Consider the following 23,978-nt stretch of genomic DNA (forward strand, 5'->3'; position numbering starts at 1 on the left):
GGGGCATGTGCTGATTCTCAGAAATAATGTATTGGATTGATCTGTTTAATCACCATGACTTGTTTTCCTCGGTCTCTCTGTAGAGTGTGCAAGACCAATTGTTGCAATATAATGAAGCTGGAGGAAGGCCAGTAAACTAGATGGCTCGTTTGGCTTCCCTGTGCTAAAAAATGGTTGAAGCAGGGCCAGGGAGGAAAGACCATGGCTTAGTGGAGAGATACATACTTTTCGTGGTGAAAGTCAGACTTCAATTCTGTTATTTTTTTTCAGCTAAGAATCAGGTAGTAAATGAAGGGGAAGAAGCTTGTTTCAAGACTCCCAGGAGCTGCTGCTGATGAGAAAAGACAATCCTGGATTAACTAGACAAATAGTCTATGTTTTATTTGCCCTTTATGGTCTCAAGAGTTTTGGACTATACTTTAATAGCAAAACAATGCAATTAGAAGACACTAGTATTACAAACGATGCCGTAATGGATTTGCACAGTAGACAGGCCCATCGTGTGATTTGCATGATGTTCAAACTTGGTCTGTGAATGCACAATGTTTTGCTTTAAGAATTAAGTCCCAATATGTTGCTGGTTTGCTAACTGTGGCATAGTATAACACTCTGACCGGCGGTATATGGCTAGAGAAGAACTAAACCAGGATGCTTTAATTACTTGGTTCACCCAGAAGGCTGAGTCTGCATCCATATTTCAAGCTAAGCCATGTTTTGCATAGCTGTGGTGTGTTGAATAAACCACAATTGGCTAGATTCACCCAGCACCCTAAGCCATAAACTTTGGTTTACCAATCATCATGGAGGATGAGTTCACATAACAGGCTCAGCCAATTTATGCAAAAACACACTACGCCTTTATGTATTGCATGAATCAGACCAACATCTAGCTTATTCAGCAAACCATGACTTAAGCATGTTATGTGAATGTGAACTTAAAAAAAAAAACATATCCAGTCTTATATGTTTGCTTCTTTATGAAACAGCCATTACCTTCTTCCAGATTTTCTTCATTCATTCTTAGTAGCTTTTAATTACATTTGTACCCCTACTTTTCCTCCATAAAGCATAAATCTAGTGGCAGATCTCATTCCTTTTTCACCTTCTCAATAAATCTGGCTTACGCTGGGAAAAACAGCTCTCCAGAGTGGTCCACATCAGGAAATCAAATCATTCCAGTTATTGCCCAACAGTTTTCTCAACCTTCCTTGGCTATTCTGCCTAAGGGCGATGTGAAACGAAGAACAAAACATCTGGAAGCTGGCAGCACCTCAACTCATCTTTGCTCCTGATGCTACTTTGATCACTGCATCACTGATTCATTAATACCTGAAACATTTAAACTAGCCTTCTTCATACTTGGTATCCTCCAGATGTTTTGAACTTCAGTTCCCCAAATTCCAACACCCGATGGAGTACCCCAGGTTAAGGGAACGCTGGGTGACCAAAATAAAGTTGTCTTCCTTTTTTATCAGTTCATTTCTTTTACCTAAACATACAACTTTGATCATTCTTTCCATGTTTCCATGCCTCATAATGCACAAGCTGCCTTTTTTCCTTCCTAATCAGGATTTTAAATACAAATTCTGTCTTCTTTTTTTTTTTTTTTTTTTTTTTACGCACTCCACTACTGAGAAAATCATAGTGCTGCTGAATCATGGAGTTCAGTGTTGCATATTAAGCCATAACCTGTTGTTAAGTAATTAAGGATCCCAATACACTGTAATTTAATTTTTAAGAGATGGTAGAAATATTTATTCATTTCTCGTGTAAGGCACTCGGGGTTTTACCTGGTCCTTTTTGAAAAAGAAAACCAAAAAAGAGTAAGGATCATTTTGAAACGATGCTTTTTTAATGAGCTTAGACTTGGACCTTTAGCCCCAATACAATTAAATATTGGAAAGCATAGTACATTTTTTCTCTCTCAATAGAATAAAAAAGTTGAGATAATCTTCATTATCTCAACAGAAAGTACTAATTCTAAGTGAAGATATTTCAGATTGTAATCTTGTGCCTGTTGACCTGGGAACAAGTCCCATTGTATTCAGTGAGACATCTTTGCATAGATTTGGAGTCACAATATAGTTAATAGCTGACTTACTTGGGAAAATATTGTAGGATGCATCGGAACTGAAGTTAGGGAGAAAGACCTGAATGTCTGAGGCTGGTATGATAGATGTTTATAGGGGAAGAAATGTATGATATAACATTAGGAAATAAAAAAGAAAATCCAGCAGGAATTTTCATGAGAACTGAAGTGGGTTGGTGGTTTAAAGAAGAATAAATGTTTTCAGGAGGAAGAGATTCACAAGGTCCACCAAGGAGAACTCTGCCATGACACAGATGGAAGTGTTGAGTGGTGCCACTAGTAAAAACCAATCTCTCCAGGAGGGGGGGACTTTGTGAAAGACACATACATAAAAGAATATATACCAGTTGGGTACAAAAACAGTGTGCTCTGGAGCTCTTCATTGTGATAAAGGAAGTATTTCATTCATTCATTCATTCATTCATTCAATTTATACAGCTGCCCATCTCAAAGCAGTGACCATCTGATATGAAAGAATATATCAATGAATCATATAATCTTCAGGAAAATAGCATTTATATAGCCCAAATAAAGAACATGATTGCTTTTAGCAAGAGAGTGACACTGGTATTGGCCTAGTGACCAAGAACGCAACATAAAGTCATAAGTTCACTAGCAAAGCCCCAGTAAATGATAGAAAATAATATGCATAGATTTCAAAATATAGGAACATGATTTTCAGTGGGAAAATATGTGGTTGAAAGGACTGAAATTCATATTATGTTATAATTTAAAAGAGAAGTTTTATAAAATGGTGTACCATTGGTATATGACACCAGCAAAACTTTCTAGAATGTATAAAAGTACCTCAAATCTATGCTGGATATGTGGAAAACATGAAGGGTCATTCTATCATGTTTGGTGGACTTGTAAAAAAGCTAGAAAATTTTGGGTTCAAATACACACAGTGGTACAAAGGAAGTTTAAGATTAATGTTCAACTGAGACCAGAACTTTTCTTGTTGGGACTAATGGACAGACAATTAGAAAAGACTTATAAGCGATTGTTTTTGTACATGGTAACTGCAGTGAGATTATTATATGCACAAAGATGGAAAGACTGTGAAATATCCACAATGGAGGAATGTTTGGTGAAGATGACGGAATTTGCAGAGATGGCAAAATTGACTTGCTTGATTAGAAAAAGACAACATCTACATTTGTAAGTGACTGGAAACCCCTTATGGACTTTTTGCTGAAAATGGGAAAAAAATGAACTTGTGGTTTATGGGTTTGATGATTAGAACAGGTAGAATATAGAAAGAAAGGAGCCATGATGTCACCTTAGAGAGGGAGGATAAAAGATAAATGCATTTATAACTGCTGTAAAGAAGATTGGAAACCACTTCTTTATATCTTTTATTTTCTTGTCTTTTTTCTTTCACTTTTCTATTGACTTACTACTTTTCCTTTCCTTTCTCGTTTCTTTACAGTTGTATTGTTTTTACTTTGTAAAAAACTTCTTTAATAAAAATTAATTGAAAAAAATATAGGAACATGATTTTAACTGGAGTTATCTTAGCTCAGCAATAAGGACATAAAAAAAAATATCCACAAGGATATTTTGCAATTTGGGAAGAGAATAATGTTAGCTCAGGTGATCTGTTTATAACTGACAAACATAAGCATGAATTATTAAGTGATAATTAGATTTTAAAAAGGGAAGGGAACATATACAGAAAACATTTTGGCTATTTGAAATGGAAAACTCATTCCCTCAGATTTTATAGGCAATTAGTTTTATAAATCTTGGGACAGAAATGCAATTTGATAGGAGAATGGTGTGTGAGCATCAATCTTTTGATACTGCTCTAGCCTTTTTAAACCTGAAACAGATGATGTTTTAGTAAAACGAGGGGAGAAGTGCCCTCCCTGCCATAGAAAATGATTTAAAAAGAAATATTAGGTGTCTAAGACCCGAGGAGACACAAATCCCAGGAACACTCTAACATCCCTAAATGTGTCTGGTGACCGATAAGTTAATGGCTTAGCTAGAACAATCACATTAGCCGATTTTTTGAGTACAGAGCAATAGGTCGCATTACACTTTTAAAAAGGGGTCAGGTAGCTGTGAAAAAGAGGGAGAATGCTTACAGTGGCGAAGCTTATGCCTTAAAAAAGTGTCAGTTGGTTAAGTTTGCCATAAATCTAAAGAAAGCCATTTTTTCCCCATGCCTAACTGTAGCTTGCAGGCTTGCTCTGTAGAGGATATTTATGACAGCATTACAAACATTAGGAAGTGGCATTGTTTTGATGACTGAGGACATCATTTTGTTCCTGCGTGAGCAGTTGGGCAAGAACCACAGTATGACAGGCAAGACCATGGCTTTCTCTCCCTTTTTTTAAGCAACGTTCAGTCTCCTTTAGCGGTCTTGTCAGTTGTCCTGTTTGCCCAGATGTCAAATGGTGTTCTACCAAGATAGCAGTCTAGGAAGACAAATTGCCAACCTTTGATCGGTGGGGAGAACTGACTATCGCATGGGAGATAAATCTCAAAAATGGTTTTGCAAACTGGAGCTCATTTCAGGCTCGGTTTCTCCACCAGCAGTACATGTACCTTTGGGGATATGCGGAAGGACTTTAGGTGGGACATCACTCCCTCTCCAAAATGAGAAAGAGCAGAACAAAACTGCCAGTTTCCAGTCAAGTGAGCTGAGTCAAAGAAATTCAGCATCTCGACAAATGTTCCATCATGTCTAGGCCTGGAATATTTGCTGAGAAATTTTGACTTAGGAGCCAAAACACAATAAGCTCATTCTTGTGTGGTTTCTCTCACACCTTATTGGATTGGTTTTGGGGTAGGGAGACTGTCCCCCCAATAGCAAAGCACAGCTTCAGCCTCAGTTAGCTCTCACTTGTTATTTTACAATCACGATAGTCCTGGCGATGGTATTACTGCCATTTTTTACCCCCTTAAAACTTGCCATGGTTGATAAATATAATAAAGACCGCCTATCAGCATATATATGTTCTTCTGGGAGAAAGTGGGCTTTTTACTTCTACCCTCGTGGGATCCAGGTTGTTGGGAGAATGATTTATAAGACTTCAGATATGAAAGATTGAAAACCACAGTGTTAGAGTACGGAATCTTTCAGAGCAGTGATGTTCATCCATAATAATTTAGAATAGCTTTGAGCAACCAGGTGCTGGCTAAGAAATATGGAAGTTGGAAACGTCAACCCCACACATGGATTTGAATGCACGTGCACAAACACGGGGCCTTGTAACCTTTCAATTAAACCGCACCACCCACACCAATGTTGTGTTCCACCATTCCTCATTTCCCCTCCAAAGAGAATTGAATTTCTGAATCTGCCAAGTTGTCGAGAAGATGTTAGTGTTTTGTTCAGCTTCAAAATTAATAGCAAAGACATTTATGACAGCTGCATTTAGCAACTGGGGAATTTAAGCTGTCAAGATGTAGAGGTTTGGGAGCACTTACACTACCATGAAATAATGGTTTCCTGAACCTCAATAGTCTCTATAGAAAAAACAAATCACTAGCAATTTGAAATAAATTAAAACAGATTTCTTCTATCAACTCCTAATTAGGGTCTGCTCCTGATGTACGTGCTGCTTGATATCAGTGGATAGTTCAATGTCAGTATTTGTTTCAGTCACACCCAGTGCTAAGCCATAACATGTTGTTTGATAGTTTGCTGTTGCATACTGTGTGATTAAGATTCTAATCAGAATTCTATTACGATTCACTTAATCTGTATGAATCAGACAATTGTAGAGTAACTTATTCAAGAAATCACGGTTTCAAAATCTTGCATTGGTTTCAGGAAGATCCTTTTGGAATTGAGAACATGCCCCTGTGAGATGGGAACAGTTGACTGTAGCTGTTGGCACATATTTTTATGGATAAATGGACTTCATCAGGAATAAATGTATAGATCAGTGTTTCTCAACCTTGGCAACTTTGAGATGTCTGGGAGTCAAAGTCCAGATATCTCAAAGTTGCCAAAGTTGAGAAACACTGGTACAGATCTTTTATTGGCCTTATTCCCAAGTAGGCCAAAAGATTATTATGTCACCTGTCCTCTTTCTTGTTTTGACAAGGTAATAACACTACATACACTAAATATCTTATTGTTGCTTTACATTAAGAGCACAACACAGTTCAGTTGAGTTAACTGATGGTAAACTTCATTGCACTTGGTGCAAGGTGTGCGTATTCCTGTGTGGAAGCTCCATATACTCCATATGTCAGTTACTCAGTGGACATTACCATTCGTGGCTGAGGTCTTTTCTTCTTCTGTCTCTGATTTTAGTTTCTATGAAAGGTCTGTAAACCAAAAGGTAATGAAAATTCTGAAGGTGTATATCTGTTGCATGTCTGTCTGTAGCAGCTGAAACATTGTAGGAGGCATTTCTCACTGGGTAAAAACCAAATGGGTAAAAACAGAGGAAGGTTGCTCCCCACATGATACCCAGCATCTATCATTTTTAGAAGTAAATGGAAATAAAGCTGTTTCGCTCTGAGCAAGTCCAGGTATCTTTCTTGACAACAGCATGGAAGTGGTTTGCTACTGTGATCTCATGGGACTTCTTCCCCTACATTTGCTGTGAACCCCCGATCGGCAGGTTTTCCAAGTGCTTTTGCATCTAAGTTCTAACCAGGTCCAATTTTGCTTCTAGATCTCCCAAGTTCAGCTATACGCTGTCGCCTGCTGAGACCAATTAATGTATTTCTAGCTGAAATGGGCTGCTTTGAGTAATAAGGAGCTCCTCTTTCGTGAATTAAAAAGCTTAAAGCCCTTGTCATCTAGCAGGTGAATTAACTAGCAGAGCAGCTTGTAGAAGGGAGATGTGCTTGTTTCGGTCAGCTGATGGTCTCCTTTTCATTCTTCTTCAGTTGAACCAAAACATTCCTTTCCTTTTCCTGTTTTCCTCTTTTGGCGGTAGAGCCTATCCTGAAGAAGAATGATAAAAGAATGAATTTTGGAAACATCTTGGGCAGCATCCTGGCTACATAATGGCACTCTTCTGCTGCCTAGAGATCCTAGGAACTGAAATCAAGCCCATCCACTGAGCACCTGTTCGGGAAGGATGCCGTAGTACTTCTGTTGCCCAGTTGCGTTTCTTTTCTTGGTCATGGACTTCTTTGAGGAGCAGCTGCATCATCTCTCCATGCACAGATTTTCACTTTCATCAAGTTAGTGTTTAACCAGATTGAATCAGTTTCATTCTATTACATTGGAGGATTGCCTTATCCTGTGCATAGCATCCTGCCCGGTTCTGCGCACATTTATATTCTTTTCTGACGTATATATTTTCATATTCACCAGGGTCTGGAGCATAATTTTTCTTAAACTTTGCATTGGAAGTAGTGTTGCACTTTCTCTATCCAACAGAAGCATTTCTAAGAACAAGAACAGGCCCTGTTCATAACCTACAAGTTCAGTTTCAGCTTGGTGGGTTGTACGAACCCCACCATTGTGGTTTTGGAAATCATGATTTATGGCTCAGTATGTTGTAATGTCCTGGCCTTTTGTAGTTCATTCAATAAATCAAGCTTAAACCAAACGTAGCTTAGCACAGTGTGAGAACACAATAAAGGTGATGCTTTAAAGTCGTTGTTAGCTGGTCCAGCATGGAAGTATGTTTTTGAGTGCCCAAACATGAGCAGAAGTGGGTTAATATGGTCCTGGATTTTTCAAGAAGTATTCTGGTAGCTGCTCTGGGAAAAATGTTGCTAGATCAGTATCCTTTTTCATCTAAGGCAGTGTTTTTCAACCTTAGCAACTTTAAGATGTGTGGACTTCAACTCCCAGAATTCCCCATCCAGCATGCTTTTGGATAAAACCGATTGATCCCCATCTCTCTATTTCTAACAGGTATATATCAGGATAAAAGATGACGAGTGGAACGTTTATCGGAGGTACACGGAATTCAGGGGACTTCACCACAAGTTGCAGATGAAGTATCACCAAGTACGAAGTTTTAACTTCCCACCAAAAAAGGCTATTGGAAACAAGGTAATTGTAAAAGGAGAATTGCTTTGAGAAGAAAAATGCCTTTGGAAATTGAGATGTGTATTTGGTGGTATGTGTATTTAGTGGATCTCAGCGTTCTACTCTCAGCCATAGAAGGTTCTTGGTGACTCTGGGCCAGTCTCTCCCTCAGCCCCAGAGCCAGTGTGGTGTAGCAGCGAAGGCCCTGGAGTAGGAGTGGGGAGACCCAGGTTCAGGTCCATCCTCAGCCATGAAGCCCAGTCTACCTTACAAAATTGTTTCTCTGGGAATAAAATGAATGGAGATCTCTAGATATGCTTCCTTTTGCTCCTAAAGGAAAAGCATGGTGGTGCTGGTGCTGATAATGAATACACAGAGGCCATTGCTTCCTCCAAATGAGAGGGAGAAGGAAAAAAGGAAAATAATAAATTCCCTATCCTCCTAGATCCAGGGATTCCTGCATTTCTCTCATGCGCACCTAAGCACGTGCAATGAATATAAGATGGTCCTTTACCATTAGTCTAAATGTTGTCCATCTCCATTTTGGAATCTCCTTTGTCACTTTCAGTTCAGGCCTATTTTTTAATATGCTGCATCCTTTTAAAACTCTCTTCTACAGGTGTCCTCGTCTCATTAGTTCTTATTAGGAGATCATTTTCACAGTTTTCCTCCAAGGCTTTACCACTGAAAGATTGGTGTCTTTCTTTCTCTTTTGATTCCAAGGTCCATTAAAAAGAAAAAAGACATAATTCATATTTGCAATCCAGGGCCAAATGAAGTTTTTTTTAAGAAATCCAAATCTTTAGAAAGCTGCAAGTTACAGAGAGAAGCAGAATAAATTCCATTTTTGATACCCCTGTCTTTCTTTTTCGTGCCAAAGAAGTGAACACTGCCTCTTTTAGCTGCAACCTGGCTGCTGTCAAGATCAGCCCTGGGAGAATCTGAACATTTATATTAACTAGAAGCATTTCTAGTGAAACATTTTTCTTCCTTCTCTCATGACACTAGACAACAGAGCCATTCAAGGAAACTTACTGTGTGAAAGTGCAGCACTTGGAAGTAGGTTGCCCCAAGGCCTTTCGGGAAGAACCCCAAAGTGGGAGGATGTGGTTGGGAGTTTATCTTGTTTATGGTCTTTCCCTAAGCTTTGCGTTGGCTGCTATAGGAAACACTGTGTTGGCCTTAGAAGGGCTATGGGCCGGACCTAGCAGGGCTCTTCTGAAAGCTGTAAAGAGGAGACAGATGTGGGTGTTTGGAGGAGGCAGATGATGTCACACGTGTTAAAATGTCATCACGCAAATGATGTAATTCACATCATTTGAGTGATGATGTCATGGTGCACATAATATGCTTTTTACTGGATGTCTAGGGAGATAGATGGATAGTTATTGAGAACTGTCCATTCTCAGCAATTGCCGCCTACAGCTCTCCTTTATGAATTTTACTTGGACAGTACCTTCTTTTCAAGTTGCTGTGGTCCATCAGGTATCCAATGACTTCAAATAACAGGGAGCTGCTTTTGTGGGGAAGAACGAGAAATATATCTTTATACAGAGAAGTGTGCGAACGTGTATAGAAATCATCTGAGCAGTGCTGAATAACTTCTTCAGGAATGCTTCATGAATTTTGCTCTGGGGCCCCATCAACATTGCCTGTGATTCCTTGGGGCATGGACCTTAGTAGAGATTGAACATTGGGCTTTCTCAGCATGGCAGTTGGGATGAATTTACCAGCACTGCTGTTCTGGGTCCTGCTTTTCACATTTCAAGTTGGTCTGTAGATATTTACGCATTGCACACTGTAATCAGCTGATGTCGCGGAGAGTAGAGCAGCTTGTCAGAACAATGGTCTATGTGCATCTGAATATATTCTTAGCATGCAAAAAAAGCTGTTCAGAGCTATTACATCTCTAGTCTGCTAAACCAGAGCCACCTGATCAGAATCCTTTTGCTGGTACCTTCAATTCTAGCAACTTATTCTCCTGGTCACGGGCAGCTTGGCTTTTCTTGTCATTCTCTCTTTTTTCTCTTTTTATGGAAGATGCCAGGAACTGAACCTGGAATACTTTGCTGCAAACTAGGATATCTAACTGAACTGTGACCCCTTCCCAGTTAAGGGTAACAGATGATGGAACTCTCAAAGGTCACCTTATAGAATGCCATTGGAGTAAACTCCAATCTTTTTGCAGGCAGATCTAAATCAAGCTGAGTGGCAGTTCTTGAAGAGGTTTGACTGCGTCCCCTAGTGCCCAGCTTACTAACAAGATCTTGGCAGAATCTCCCAGATGCTGACTTGGCATAGTTAAGTTGTACTTGGCTTAAGGCACTTTTTTTTTTAAGCGCCTTTGAGTCAATGTTGACTCCTGGTGACTACCTGGATAAGTCCCTGCAGTTTTCTTGGTAAGATTTTTTGGAAGTGTTTGCCATTGCCTCCTTCCTAGGCTGAGAGAGAACTGGCCCAGGGTTGCTCAGCTGGCTTTGTGCCTAAGGTGGGACTAGAACTCACAGCCTCCTGGTTCCCGGTTAACCACTACACCAAACTGGCTCTCAAAACCTGCAATTTTCTTGGTAAGGTTTTTCAGAAGTGGTTGGCCCTTGCCGCCGCCGCCTCCTGCTGCTGCTGCTGCTGCTGCTCCTTCTCCTCCTGCTCCTGCTCCTCTTCTCCTCCTCCTCCTCCTCCTCCCCAGGGCTGAGAGAGAGAGACTGGACTAAGGTCACCCAGCTGGCTTTGTACTTAAGGCAGAACTAGAACTCACGATCTCCTGGTTTCTAGCCTGGTGCCTTAAACATGACACCAACCTGGCTCTCTAAGGCACATATCACAAGTATTCTTTATTGCATATTAGGAAGAAGCTATTGAAACATTTGACTGCCCTCTCAACATAAAGGTGGAATTCCTTCTTTATCCTAACTAGTTCAATTCCAGCTTTCCTTTCTCTCACCCTTCCCCAAACCATATACATAATATTCTGTGACTACATATAACACTTCACGCATGTGATGAAATAGGCTGTAATTTGCAAAAAAGGATGGTGTGATAAATGTCTTTATCGGTAAGATGTCACAGGATGTTTTTTTACTTGGATGCTGGAAACTTATGCAATTACCCTTCTTAAAAAATAATGCAAACTTTTCAGCTTGAATGCGTCTAAGGCAGAAATCAAACAGATTGTAATTTTAAAATTGCTTTGTAATGGTATATGGGAAAGACCTTGGGAGACTGGGCCAAGAGACGCTGCCAGAGATGCTGAACAGTCAGATAAGAGACAGCATAGCCTGCAGTTAGATAGTGGGTGGGTTAAGAGGGTCAGGAGAGACCCTCCCAACTTGCAAGATTGATGTCAGCCTCACATGGTAAACCAGATAGGAATCACAACCAGATGAGCTAATTGTACTTTATCGTAAAGCTACATTGACAGAATTTTGCAAGTCTGAAAGTATAATTCTCCTGCCGTCTCCTTTACAGCCTGAGAAACTAGGGAGGGTCCTTCTGAGCCTTTTGCCCTGCCCACTATCCAGCTGCGGGCTATGCTGTCTCTTATCTGACTGTTTCCTTGGCAGCGTCTCTTTGCCCAGTCTCCCAAGTTCTTTCCCACATATCATTACAACTTTCACCGTTCCGGGATCCCACAGATGTACTGGGATGATGATTTCCAAAACCTCAGGATTCCTGGAGGACACCAGATTGGGGTGTTTAAGATACAGAATATGGATATCACATCACATACAGTTTTGTGAAGTTGTAGTTTATTGCTTCTGTTCTCCTTTGTATCCAACAAAAAATAGTAAGCAGCGACAGTTATTCAGAGCATACATCCTGAATTTTCGTATTTTAAAGAAAGTATGAATTCTCCCATTCACAGGAGGGAGAAACATTTAAGCACGTATTGGCTCAGAAAGATTCCTGGCACTTTCCTATTTGAGTGAAAGAAAGGCACCGTTTCTAAGTATAACATTTAAAGACTTGACTTCTGCTCATTGTCCTCAAGTGAGAAGATGTGCTAAGATAATTCCCTCATCCCCAAAGCATATTTGAGTGAATAGACTTTGTTCCTCAGTTTTTGCTTCCATAGTCCCACTTTGCCCTACTTAGAAATGCTCCAAATGAAATCTCAGATGCTATGGAGGAGTATGGAAATAAACTTGAAGAAGGATTAAATTGACATCAACTTAGCAATGGGAAAGAAGAGAGGGTAGAAAAGAAACTCAAGATTCCCTGCTTTAATTTTCTTTAGTGTAAGAGGAAGCAGAGGGAAACTATATCAGGCTTTCAGAACTCTGTTATTATAGCCTAAAACAGTAAAGTAATTCTTGTGATGTCTGTCTCCTGACTTGAAGGGCTGACAAATGCAGACTCTTGACTGGACAGGATCAGAACTTGAGAGTAGAAATAGATCACATACTGACATCTACTCACCTGCAAGTTCTGTTTCCTCCCTTGCGCACATGGACGAATGCCTCATTTAAGATGGTTGGAATTAGTGGATAGAAATTGTAGTATCTTTGAGTCTGAAATGCTTCCAACCTAATCAAAACATTCTGGAGACAACACAACTATCCAAACGTGATATGGAACACTTCCAATTCTCGACAGTTTTATGCACCATTGTTGCACATTTCTAATTTTTAAGCTCTCTTTTAGAAAGAAAGCATAGCATCGGCTTTAAGCTTCTAAAATTAATCATGGGAGTTAAGCAGTTCTACTAAAAATATTGCTTAGAGATGATCTCACCAAAGTGGTTTCCAAAGAACATGCTGTGGCCTTTTTTAAAAGATGTCATTCTGATCTCAGTTTGGTTGTTATCTGATATATATATATATATATATATATATATATATATATATTAATCCATTCAATCTCGTCTGATTCTCGGAGACTGCCTGGATAAGTCCCTGCAGTTTTCTTGGCAAGGTTTTTCAGAAGTGGTTTGCCATTGCCTCCTTCCTAGGGCTGAGAGAAAGTGACTGGCCCAAGGCCACCCAGCTGGCTTTGGGCCTAGGCAGGACTAGAATTTACAGTCTCCCGACTTCTAGCCTGATGCTTTAATCACTACCCCAAACTGGCTGTCATTGTTTAAGACAATCAGGCAGATACATAAAAATCATGTCATTGTATTGTCTCAATTGCTCAATTGCTTTATCTAAGAATTTTTTTGCCCGATTGGAGGAACTTCATTTGAGAAGGACATGTGTATTATGTAGTAATTTGGAGTTTGTTTTCTATATGTATGTGTGTGTGTGTGTGTGTGTATAATTGTATACTTATAGTTATATAATAATTATTTTATAATTATAAAATTAAATATTATATAATTATATATATAATTATTTATATATATTATAATAATTATAAATTATTGCACAACAGATACACGTGTGTGTGTGTGTATGTTCTGTATGTATATACTGCATGTAAAAGGGGAGACCACAAGTTCTAGTCCTCCCCTTAAACAACTTCCTTCCTTCCTTCCTTCCTTCCTTCCTTCCTTCCTTCCTTCCTTCCTTCCTTCCTTCCTTCCTTCCTTCCTTCCTTCCTTCCTTCCTTCCTTCCTTCCTTCCTTCCTTCCTCCCTCCCTCCCTCCCTCCCTCCCTCTCTCTCTCTCTCTGCTGGTGATTTCATGGATGCATCCATGTACTTTTCTTGATCTGTCACTAGAGAATCTCTTAGAGAAGACATCAGCGATACTTCATACCACTGTCACTATTGCTTGATCTTATGAAGAACCAGAGTTTTGTGAATGGGGGCCAACCTCCCTTGGCAACGCTTTTGCAACAGCCAAACTTTGAGGGTTGATGAGCTTGTAGAAAATTTTACCTCTATGAAAACATTGATGTATTATTTACCCACAGCAATATAGAAGTTTTCCAACCAAATGTATTCAGGTTAATGATAATGAAATGTTATTTTTTTCCTCTGAAAGAAGATTGGCTTTGAAAAGCAAAGGTCAAGGTTTAATATTTCAACAGGCAACTCATTTCAATTTCATTTGGATGTTCTGTTCAAGAATAGCAAGGCATGAATGACTTCTGCTTGGCAAAGTTTCTTCCTTGGCTGGTGGGCTGTTGCAATTCAGTGGCCTTCATATGATTCATTCTTTCCCATTTGCTTTGTTGGGGGAAAGGACCATCTGTAACCGTCACAGGTCAAAAGCAGTAACAATTGTGAACAGATTAAAAAAAACAAAAAACCACAGTTGCAATTTTCCCCAAGGTACAAGGTTAACAAAACTTCCCAAGCATTAATTTTTTTTGAAGGCCTGACCGAGTGTGCAAATCAATATTTAAGGTTTTGATTTATGAATACAGTCACTTTGCAATCTTTTGGTAAAGGAAACGAAGCAATTATGAAGATGTTGATTTATGAATAGAGTCTTTGCAATCTTTGGTAAAAACCAATTATTTTAATTATTCTTCCTAGAATTTCTGCTCCTGTCTTTCCTTGATCATTTGGAAACCCAGTAGACTAAATAAAAACATTGGAAGCTTCAAAACAAGTAATTGTAGCCCAGTAAAACCATATCATAATAGGAATGACAACACATTAGCCATATAAGAAATTTATTCCACAAAAACATTTTGCAAACCAATTGTGAAATAAAAGAATAAAATTATACAGCTTATGTTGTAATACTATCCTATGCTATTTTATCATTTTAAATAATAGCAGCTGATAAAACCTTGATTAACGCTTGCTCCCATAAAATGACTGCAATGAAGGTTGGGAAAAAAGAAAAAGATTGGTGGGTCTTCTGAACTCTAGCCAAGGGGGTACCTTGTGATGTTCCATGGGAAAGGCAATTATCAGGTAGTGGAACCATCAGAATGGAGCATTCTAGCATTGGTCAGAGAGCAGTATTTCTATGGATGTTCAAGGCTAAACCAGAGACCTAATTGATGACCTAAGGAGTAGGTACAAGCTGCCTTGACCATGTATTGTCAACTGCCTTGACCATGTTTTGAATCAACTTCAGCCCCAGCCAACATGGTCACTAGGTAGGGATTATGGGAGATTTAGTCAAGACCTTTGGAGGATATCACATTGCTACCTTCTGCCTAGATCCTTAGATTAAATACAGATCACCTGACACCCTCCCTATGATTTGAACCATAATTCCTTCAATCCCTTACCATTGATCCTAGTGGCTAAAGGTACTGGGAGTTGCACTCCAGACATCTGAAGAGTCAGAATTTATTGCTTATCGCTACATTGGACACAAGCAATTTTCCCGTAAAAGCTTATTGAAACCATAATAAAACAGTTGAAATTGATTTTAAACAATGGTAAGCTGGCAAGTCATGTTCAATCATGTTTTGTTTTAATCAGAGTTTGCTGCACAAACTAATGGCTTGTATATAACATTAAGCCACAAACTATGGTTTATCAACCACCGTAGCTGGGTTCATTCACTCTGACAAGCCAGAATCAAACAAACCCCATTATGGCTTAGCCAGCCACTCAGTATTGGAATTTTGGTAGGTGGCATGGAGGAATAATTCCATAGTAGAAATTGATGACTAGCTAAAGTCTGTAGTTCCCCAAATTATATTTCTCTGGCTAGCAGAATTCCAAATCAAAGACTTCTGTGTATGTCCATTCTCCTTTTCATTCCATAATATACAGGATTAGTTACAAGAGCTGAGTTAAAGGTAAAATTCAGCTTTAATTTTAAGGTACACATTTGAAATTTTTCACCCAAAAGGCATGAAGATTTAAGCTGTGTGTGTGAGAAGATGCAGAAGAGAAACCCCATGCTTAATTTTTCTCCTCCTCTGCCAATATACCCCATCTAATTTGGTGCCCCTGGACTTTCCCTTGCTTTTTCCAAGGACACGCAAAATCCCCAGGGAAGAGTATAGATTTCAGGTCGAAGCTTGAACAAAAAAAAGGCAGGCAGGCAGGCAGGCAGGCCGGGGAGCCCATTGGGCAAGATATTTATAGCCTTGCTAAAAAAGACTTGAGAGAACATTGGGTTGGTCCATTCCTTGTGGTTACCTGAGAAGGTGAAAACAAAGAAGGCTGTTTGCAAAGGACAAACCAAAATAATTTTGAGACTCCAAACTAACAAAACATTGTCGAGTGGGGAATTCCTGTGTAATTCTGTGACTTTTCTAGAAGACCAAGGAAACTTGATGTACCTTGTGTTTTCTGCTGCCTTGCTGGCCAAACCATTCAAAGCTGTCTGCTCTGCCTATGAGTGGATTTTCCTACTTTACTCAAAAGGAGCGTCAGCTCTTAGGGAGAATGGAGATGTTCTAGCTCACTGTCTCCCAACTGTAGCAATTTCCAGATGGGTGGGCTTCAAATCCCAGTATTCCATAGCCAGCATGGACATTGCTGAGACTTGGAAGTTGAATTCCATGCACCTGGAAGTTGCCAAGTTTGGAAAGCACTGTTTTAGGTGATCTGTGGGTGAATCCAGGTTTTGCAGGAACTTTAGGTAAAAGAGTTTCCTTGTTTTTTCTTCATAGTACCATTACTCCTTAGTCTGGGGATGGATATTCTGCACCACATGCAAATTGCAAAGCCCATTTTGACAACCTCTGGATAAACATATCATTTGTCCTGCCATATTTCAACTTCCCTGCCAGTTTGAAACAGGAAGCATGACTGTAGCAAAGGCTTGAGAGAGGTTGAGCACCATTTTAGACCAAGGAAAACCTCAGAATTACCCCACCTTCCCCCAAACCGAAGACTACAGAAAATCCAACTCCCATCTAGCATGTAGCATACCTGCATCTGCTGTGTTCCCCAGTGGCCCCCAAACCCTTCCCTATAGCCCCAAAGTTGACCATCTGTAGCCTTGTTGCTTGTCTTCTTGTGGGCCCCATCCACACAAATCTCTAAAGGGAGACCCCAAACAGATATTGAATAGTGCTCCATAGGCAGGGAGTATTATGGCGGAGGAGAAGCAAGAGAGACCTGGAGACAGGATTGGCTGGTTAGGTGGGTCTCGGCTTGTCCCCGTTCTATAGCTGACCATGACTTTGGAAGTCAGTCTTGCCTTCTAAAAAAGAATAGGCTACCTTTTGGGCTAGTAGGTTGACCTGTAACTGCAAGCCATTACAAAATGACTGCTGAGGAAGTCATGCTCCTTCACAGAATGATTGCCATGACTATTTTGGGGGAGATGATTGAAAGGCAAGGAGAATTGCAGTAAGTCATAAAAGCCAACTGTTGATTGTTTCCTGCTGTTCCCTAGAGGGGTTCGTTAAAATAATAATGGTCTGGAGCCTGGTACTTTGCAGCATGTCAAATTCTTCTTTATTTTGTTTTCATTAAAAGAATTTTGAAAAAAAAAAGTCAAGGCTTGGCATGGTAGGGAGCCTGAAGAGTGGGAAGAATGGTGTCTAGATGGAAATTGGGGTTGATGGGCCCCACCACTGTCTTCCTCTACCCTAGGAGCTTCAGTTAGAATTGCCGAATAATCACCTGGCATCTGTATTTTTAACATTTCAAAGAATCATGGACCTCTGTTGCAGAAGTGACAGTCTGGCATACTTATTCCTGAGTTGCCTTTAGAAGCACCACCAAACGTCTCCACTCTAGCTGTTCAGCACTAGCACTTGTCGAAGACCAAGTGTAATTTGCTAACACTTCTGGGGCTGGTGAAAGTTTGATTCCCATTTGAAGATCTAAACAAGAGCCAAAAGAAAAAAGAAAAAAAAAAGCCTAGTGAGAAAGCCATTATTTTTCCAGCATCTGCCTCCTCTCAGAAAAACCAACCAACAGGCAGCAGTGAAAGAGACTTTTTGATGGTGGCCCCCTTTAAATGGAACACTCTTCCCAAAAGACATTTCATCCATTGAAAATTAGTGCCTGTTTCTATATTGTACCAAACCAAAGCTATTGCTTTCTAAAACTGAGATCTGCTCTGTCACTTTTCCTGTTAATATTTTGATCAATGTACTTAAAGCTCCCCAAATAGCGATTTCTTGCAAGATCATTAAGTAGGCCTATAAAGGTTTCCTGTTCAATGAACAGCCTATCTCCTTGGGGAGTTTTTAAGCTGACAGTAAGAAAAACCTGTACGTGTTTGTGCAATATTGTCTACCAATACTTATTGGCCTCTTTAGAGCAATTACCAATTTGTTGCTTCATACTTTAGAAATAGAGTCTGTTCCTGTTGAAATATGTACTTAGATATATGCCTGAGTAGTATATGTTGCAGCTTTATATTTATGCATGCATGGATACACAAACGTACACAAAATATTCTAATGAAAAAGGGGACGTAGGAGACTGATAAGTATGCCCTGCTTCAGAGATTTGAAAGATTTGATTTAATAGAACTTTTATTTTCACAAAAGACATACCTTCTAATGTCCTGCACTGATCAACTTGTCCATAGTTTTTCATACAAGAGTTCTGTTGCAGTAGAAGGAGAAGGCTTGCATACATGATGGATAGGCACTGAAAAGGGGTGCAAAATGGGGCAGGGATCTAGGGTGACGTGGACTCTGTTGTATAGAGTTTCTGGTGATAATGGAGCCTGTTTTATTTATATCAGTCTTCCCCAACCTGATGCCCTCCAGATCTTTTGAAGAATATCCAACCAGTGTGCAAGTGAAAGATGACATCATTGACCTGAATGTTATTTTCATTAGCTATGGAAACGGATTGCTCCTGCTTTCCACACCTGGGATAATTTGTGGCTGGTATGGAATATGTTGCAGTCAACAGTTGAATGAATGGGAATTCCTCTGTTTGTCTGTTTTGGACTGTGTTGCCTGGTGATGTGGCTTTTAAACTCTAAGCAGGCACCACCACCTTGCATTCTGTAGTTGAAGGAAGAGAACATCTAGATGGCTTCTAGACAGTGAAGATTGGTCTGAAAGAATCTTAGGGCGGAATCTTAATTCAGGGCCAAGTTTCAGAATAATATTAGGATTTGGTTGGGATGTCCCAGTGTTTCCTCTTTTTCTGACAAAACCATTGGGTTGTGGAATTAAGTCTTTTTCAGTGTAAAAAAGTTCTAAGGAGGCTTTCCGAGGGATAACTATAAAAAATTAAGGGCTACTATAATGGCTCATCCTTATTCTTAGGCACTGCAGGATGGGGAAAAAAGAATAGCTGGGCTGAGTCAGATTCTTCGTATCTTCATGCTAAACTCATATCAATCTGTAACATTTGCATGCCAGTTTTGCATGTAATGCTAAATCTGCAGCGACACCAGTTTGTTAAAAGGAATGAGCATTCCCTGGGTTCCTAAAACCATTTCTCCCTTCCACTTGAAGGAGGAGTTCTTTTTTTTCCAAATGTTATTATAGAATACAAAGAATACATTGCAGAATACAGATAAAAAACGAAGTAGAGTAGCAGGGAATTCTGGGAGTTGAAGTCCACACATCTGAAAGTTGCTGAGATGGAGAAACACTGCCATAGTGAACTGGGGAGGAGTCAACGTGAGCTTCTGCTGTTGCCCAGGTTTAAAGCCTGCCTCTGTTTACGTAGCCGTCACTGCCTCTGGCTAGCTTCTCCAAGGTCATCCCCACAGCTGTCTGCAGAGAGCTGTTGCAGGCATGTAGTAAGTCTGCAAATTGTTAAACGTCCGTAAGCTGGTACCAGCACTTTTTCCATCCTGGGCTTCTTTCCAGAGATTTCTTGTTTTGAATACGCTGACAAGCGGAGACCTTAGGAGCTGAATTGGAAGAGACTCATATTAGTGGCGGTGCCCTAGTTTGTACCAATTTAAGTGTAGCCCTTGGCTGGATATTGTGCTTCATATTAAAAAAAGGGGGGGGAGGATGTGAAACTGATTTTGAAGGATAAGGAAAAGAAAAGGGCTTCCCCCAGAGAAGCTTTTCCAAATCAGCTGTGTTTTGTTCAGTGTTCTTGTACCTTGCTGTGCTGCATTTTTCTCCTATAAATGCTTAGATTCATTACACCTTACCCAGGTCATTACTCAGTGCACAACATGCAGTTTAACTGTGGGAGTTGCTGCTCTCTGAACTGGTGGTGGTGATCAATTTAGACTGCTTTCAAAGGGTACTAGCCAAGTCTCTCAAAAGATCTCGGTTATCAATGGATCCTCATCTCCTAGCCATGGAATTAGGGGAACACCCCCTCGCCCATGCTTCTGAGCACATCTGGTCAGCAGCTGGGTCCTACAGAATGCATAACTAGAGCTATTGGGTAATATCTTGTCATGGGATTCTGGTAAACTTATCCAAAATGTTTTGAATCCAAAATGTTCTGAGCACTCCACATTAGTCCAAACAGGTGGTTCAAGCCCAGGACAGCTGGTTTAAACCACAGTGGAAGAGTCCCAATGTTGTTTCAACTGGTCTGAAAGAGTTCCAGGCTCAGCAGAACATTTCCAGGGAGATTAGAACAGCTGTTTCTAACCCAAAGCAGTGCTTTGGGCTTGAAATGTTTCAAATTTGGAATGTTTTTGCATACCATCGAGTTGTGAATCTGTTTCTTATCTGGTAACATGTGACTAGAATACCCATGACACTCCAGCTGTTGTTGAACTACAACTCCCAACGGCCAATGATGAGGGATGCTGGGAGTTGCAGTTCAGAACATCTGGACTTCTGTAGGCTGCCTATGCCTGTGATTGACACTTTGTCCTCACTTGACCCTTTTTGCTTGTGCAAGGGTGCATGTGTTTATGCTATGATTTAACTTGCCAAGCACTGTGAATTCAGTGATGAAATTCTGCTTTTTCTTCTCCCCTCCCTTCCCTCAGGATGCAAAGTTTGTAGAGGAACGACGGAAACAGTTGCAGAACTACTTAAGAAATGTGATGAACAAAGTAATCCAGACTCTGCCAGAATTTATTGCCAACCCTAAAAAAGAGACTCTCGTCCAACTGATGTCCTTTTTTGTGTAAGTTCTCTCTCAAAAGGATTGGTAGTTTAATGTGCATTGAGTGGTATTTTTCTTTCTTCTGTAATTAAAAAAAAAATAAACAGGACCTCTGAGATTGTCACAACCTGGAGTGGATTTTAAGACACATCCTCCATTGCGCACAAAAGATTTGGAAATTTTGAGAGAGGGGAATTAAAATCAACAACAGCACTACTTCATTTGACAAGTGATTAGATAGCATTCATAGCAGTAAATAGATCTATAGCGATAAATAGAATTGTAAAAGGGGAAAAACAGCTATCCATTCGGAGGAACCAGAGGTAGAAATAACCCCACAAATCTAGGAGCGTGTGGACATCTTCTTTTTCAGTGACGCTGTGAAACTGAAAGTCTGTACTTCAATCATGGATTGTACAGATAGTTCTCACTTAGCAACCACAATTGGGACCAGTAATTCTATTGCTTACGTGCCACGGTGGCTAAGCAAAACATCATGTGACCACATTGGTCTTACAGCCTCACTTCCCCTTCAGTCGTTAAGTGAATCACTGTGGGGCATTAAGCGAAACATCCCAGGACCGCGACTTACAATTTTACTTCCACCGTCTCTTGATTGATTGATTACATTTAGTCAGTCAATGACCAGCAAATTTGAAAGAACAAAAACAGAATGAAACAAATTCGCTGTTAACGCTGCTTGTCACAAGCCAGTTGCAAAGCACACAAATGGCAATCACGTGACCGTGGGATGTTGCTTTTTTTAGTCTTGCCTTTATAATGTAGTAGGCCAAAGGTATATATGTAAGCTGCAGTTCTGCTTTTCTTCAGGGCTGCTCAGCAAGTTGCCAATGCTTTGCTGGGAGCTTGGTATACAGGTAGTCCTCGATCTATGACCATTTGTTCAGCGACTGTTCGAAGCTGCAATGTCACTGAACGAATGGTGGTTAGAACCAGTCCTCAGAGTTCCAGCTGTCTGAGCACCCCCGTGGTCATGTGATCATGATCTGGGTCCTTGGCAACCTGTTCACACTTACAAACAGTTGCCAAGCACCCTACGATCATGTGATTGCCATTTGCAACCTTCCCTGTTGGCTTCCCCAGAAAGCCAATGGGAAAGCCGACAGTGAAGGTCACAAATCACTGGAGTAAGTCTCCCCCGCCTGCGCACCCTGCCCCAGTCCCTCGGTGCTCACACCGGCCATTCATGAACCCCTGCATACCCTCCCCAACCCTCGCTGCACCTCCCTTGTGCACCACTCATGTACTCTCCCTGACCCATGCTGCGCCCCCACACTGCACCCCTGCACACTCTCCCTGTTCCATGCTGCACCTCTCACGCACCCCTTTGCACCCTTGTGCACCCTCCCCAACCTGCATGGCACCTTTCATGCACCCTCATGCATCCTCGCCGAACTGTGTGGCACCTCTCATACCCTCCCTCAAATCCTCATGGACCCTCCCCGACCTTTCCTTGCACCCTTGCACACCCATGCCATGCCTCTCATGCACCTTCCCCTGCCCCCCCATGCCCCCCCCATGCCTTCCCCCACCTGGCAGCAGCCACCTACCTGCCTGTGGGCCTGGGGCTTGTAACTTCCTGCTGGCTTCCCCAGTGATTTTGGTTGTGGGAAGGCGGTAGGAAGTTGCCTCACCTAACAACCGTGGGATTCAGTTAACAATGGCAACTAGGACAACAGGGATTGCTGTTGCTAAGCGATGTGGTTGCACTTTACAACTGCATTGCTTAGCGACGGAAATTCCGGTCCCAATTGTAATCATAAGTCAAGAACTACCTGTATACTGTAGTTATTTTCATGCTTAATAAATTTGTTTTATATCTTCCAAGTTATTTAGTTACAGTTTACCAGGAGGAAAGGTGAGCTATAAATCTAACGAACAGTTAATAATAATATGTTGCAGCAAAGTGAAAATCCTCACCTCTTCCATGTCTTTAATTGGAACACTTATGTTCCACATAGCATATTAGAGTAGGCAAAATCATTTGGCTGAAGAATAGAGTAGTTTTTTGGAAGGCAGTCTGTAGAAACAGAAGTTTGATTCTGCAGAAAGGATGGGAATGTGTTTTAAAATGCATTTCTTAGCACACGTCAGCTGGTGTTTTCTGGCAGCGAAATTTCCATAGTTTTCAAGATGTTCAGATATGGGGCTTTCATTTTAAAGCAGAGCAAAATACAAATATATGAATGTCTTGAAGTTTGTTTGTTTTTTAAATGAGCTGGCTCTCTGTATCTTATGCTGCATCTGAGATCCTGATTTCTGTGGAAAACACCGATTTGCCAGTTCTCTTGTAAATCTTAGTGTGTTCTTTTCTTTCTCAAGCCTGAAGCAATCTTGACTGAAAAACATGGCAGCTTTTAACTCAGGCATGTCATGCTTTTGATATTCTGTGTTTGTCATTGCAAACTGGGCAATGAAATGCATTCATTTTTTATGCCAGCTTTCTCCAGTCTATGGTCCGCCACTTAGGTCAACACACTTCATCCCTTTCCAGTTTCTCTCACTGGGGAAGAGAATGATAAGTGACCATGAGCATCTCTGGATTCCAATCTACACGTGGTACTGATGCAATTTTTGCAGCCCAGAGTTGCTTGCTGGGGAATTCTGGGAGTTGAAGTCCACACATCTTAAAATTGCGAAGGTTGAGAAACACTAGACTAGCTGAACTTCTTGGGCAATGAATTCCAAAGATGGGGTGCGGCAGGAGGAGGCCCATTTGGGGTCAAATGCCTTACAAATATTTTTGCATGTCATTGCTTCAAGGAGGAGTTGTCTTTCTTTTTACTTTATTCTTTTCTAGGAATTATTTCACAAAAGCTTCAGGAGAAAGGGGGTTGCATTAATTTGCCTGCACTGATTTAGCCTGCTGTTTTTTTTTAATTGCACATTAAATTATGATTAACCCTTTTGTCAGTATAGTCAACCCAGAGCTCAGTTTGAGTTCTGTTTATTTGATAATCCATGGCCTTGCCTTTCCCTTCCCTTCCCTTCCCTTCCCTTCCCTTCCCTTCCCTCCCCTCCCCTCCCCTTCCCTGATAATGATTTTAAGGTAACCTGAATCAGCAAGGTGAAACAGCTTTGTTTATATTCCATTTGATT

The 23,978-nt window shown here is 40.6% G+C and overlaps 1 protein-coding gene across 3 annotated transcripts in view; it reads left to right on the top strand.

The window, feature by feature from the left end:
- The window catches only part of SNX29 (sorting nexin 29), a 148,045-nt gene that overhangs the window by 89,061 nt on the left and 35,006 nt on the right, over window positions 1-23,978 (top strand). For all 3 annotated transcript variants that reach the window (XM_025175516.2, XM_088148138.1, XM_025175520.2), the window contains 2 exons: window positions 7,932-8,072; window positions 20,740-20,879. In XM_025175516.2, coding sequence (XP_025031284.1) covers window positions 7,932-8,072; window positions 20,740-20,879 — 281 coding nt within the window. The remainder of the gene's footprint in view (window positions 1-7,931; window positions 8,073-20,739; window positions 20,880-23,978) is intronic.

The sequence above is a fragment of the Python bivittatus genome, unplaced genomic scaffold (assembly GCF_059951505.1).
Source record: "Python bivittatus isolate LINGU-HERP-01145 unplaced genomic scaffold, Pbiv_v1 ctg000560_np1212, whole genome shotgun sequence".
NCBI lineage: Eukaryota > Metazoa > Chordata > Lepidosauria > Squamata > Pythonidae > Python > Python bivittatus.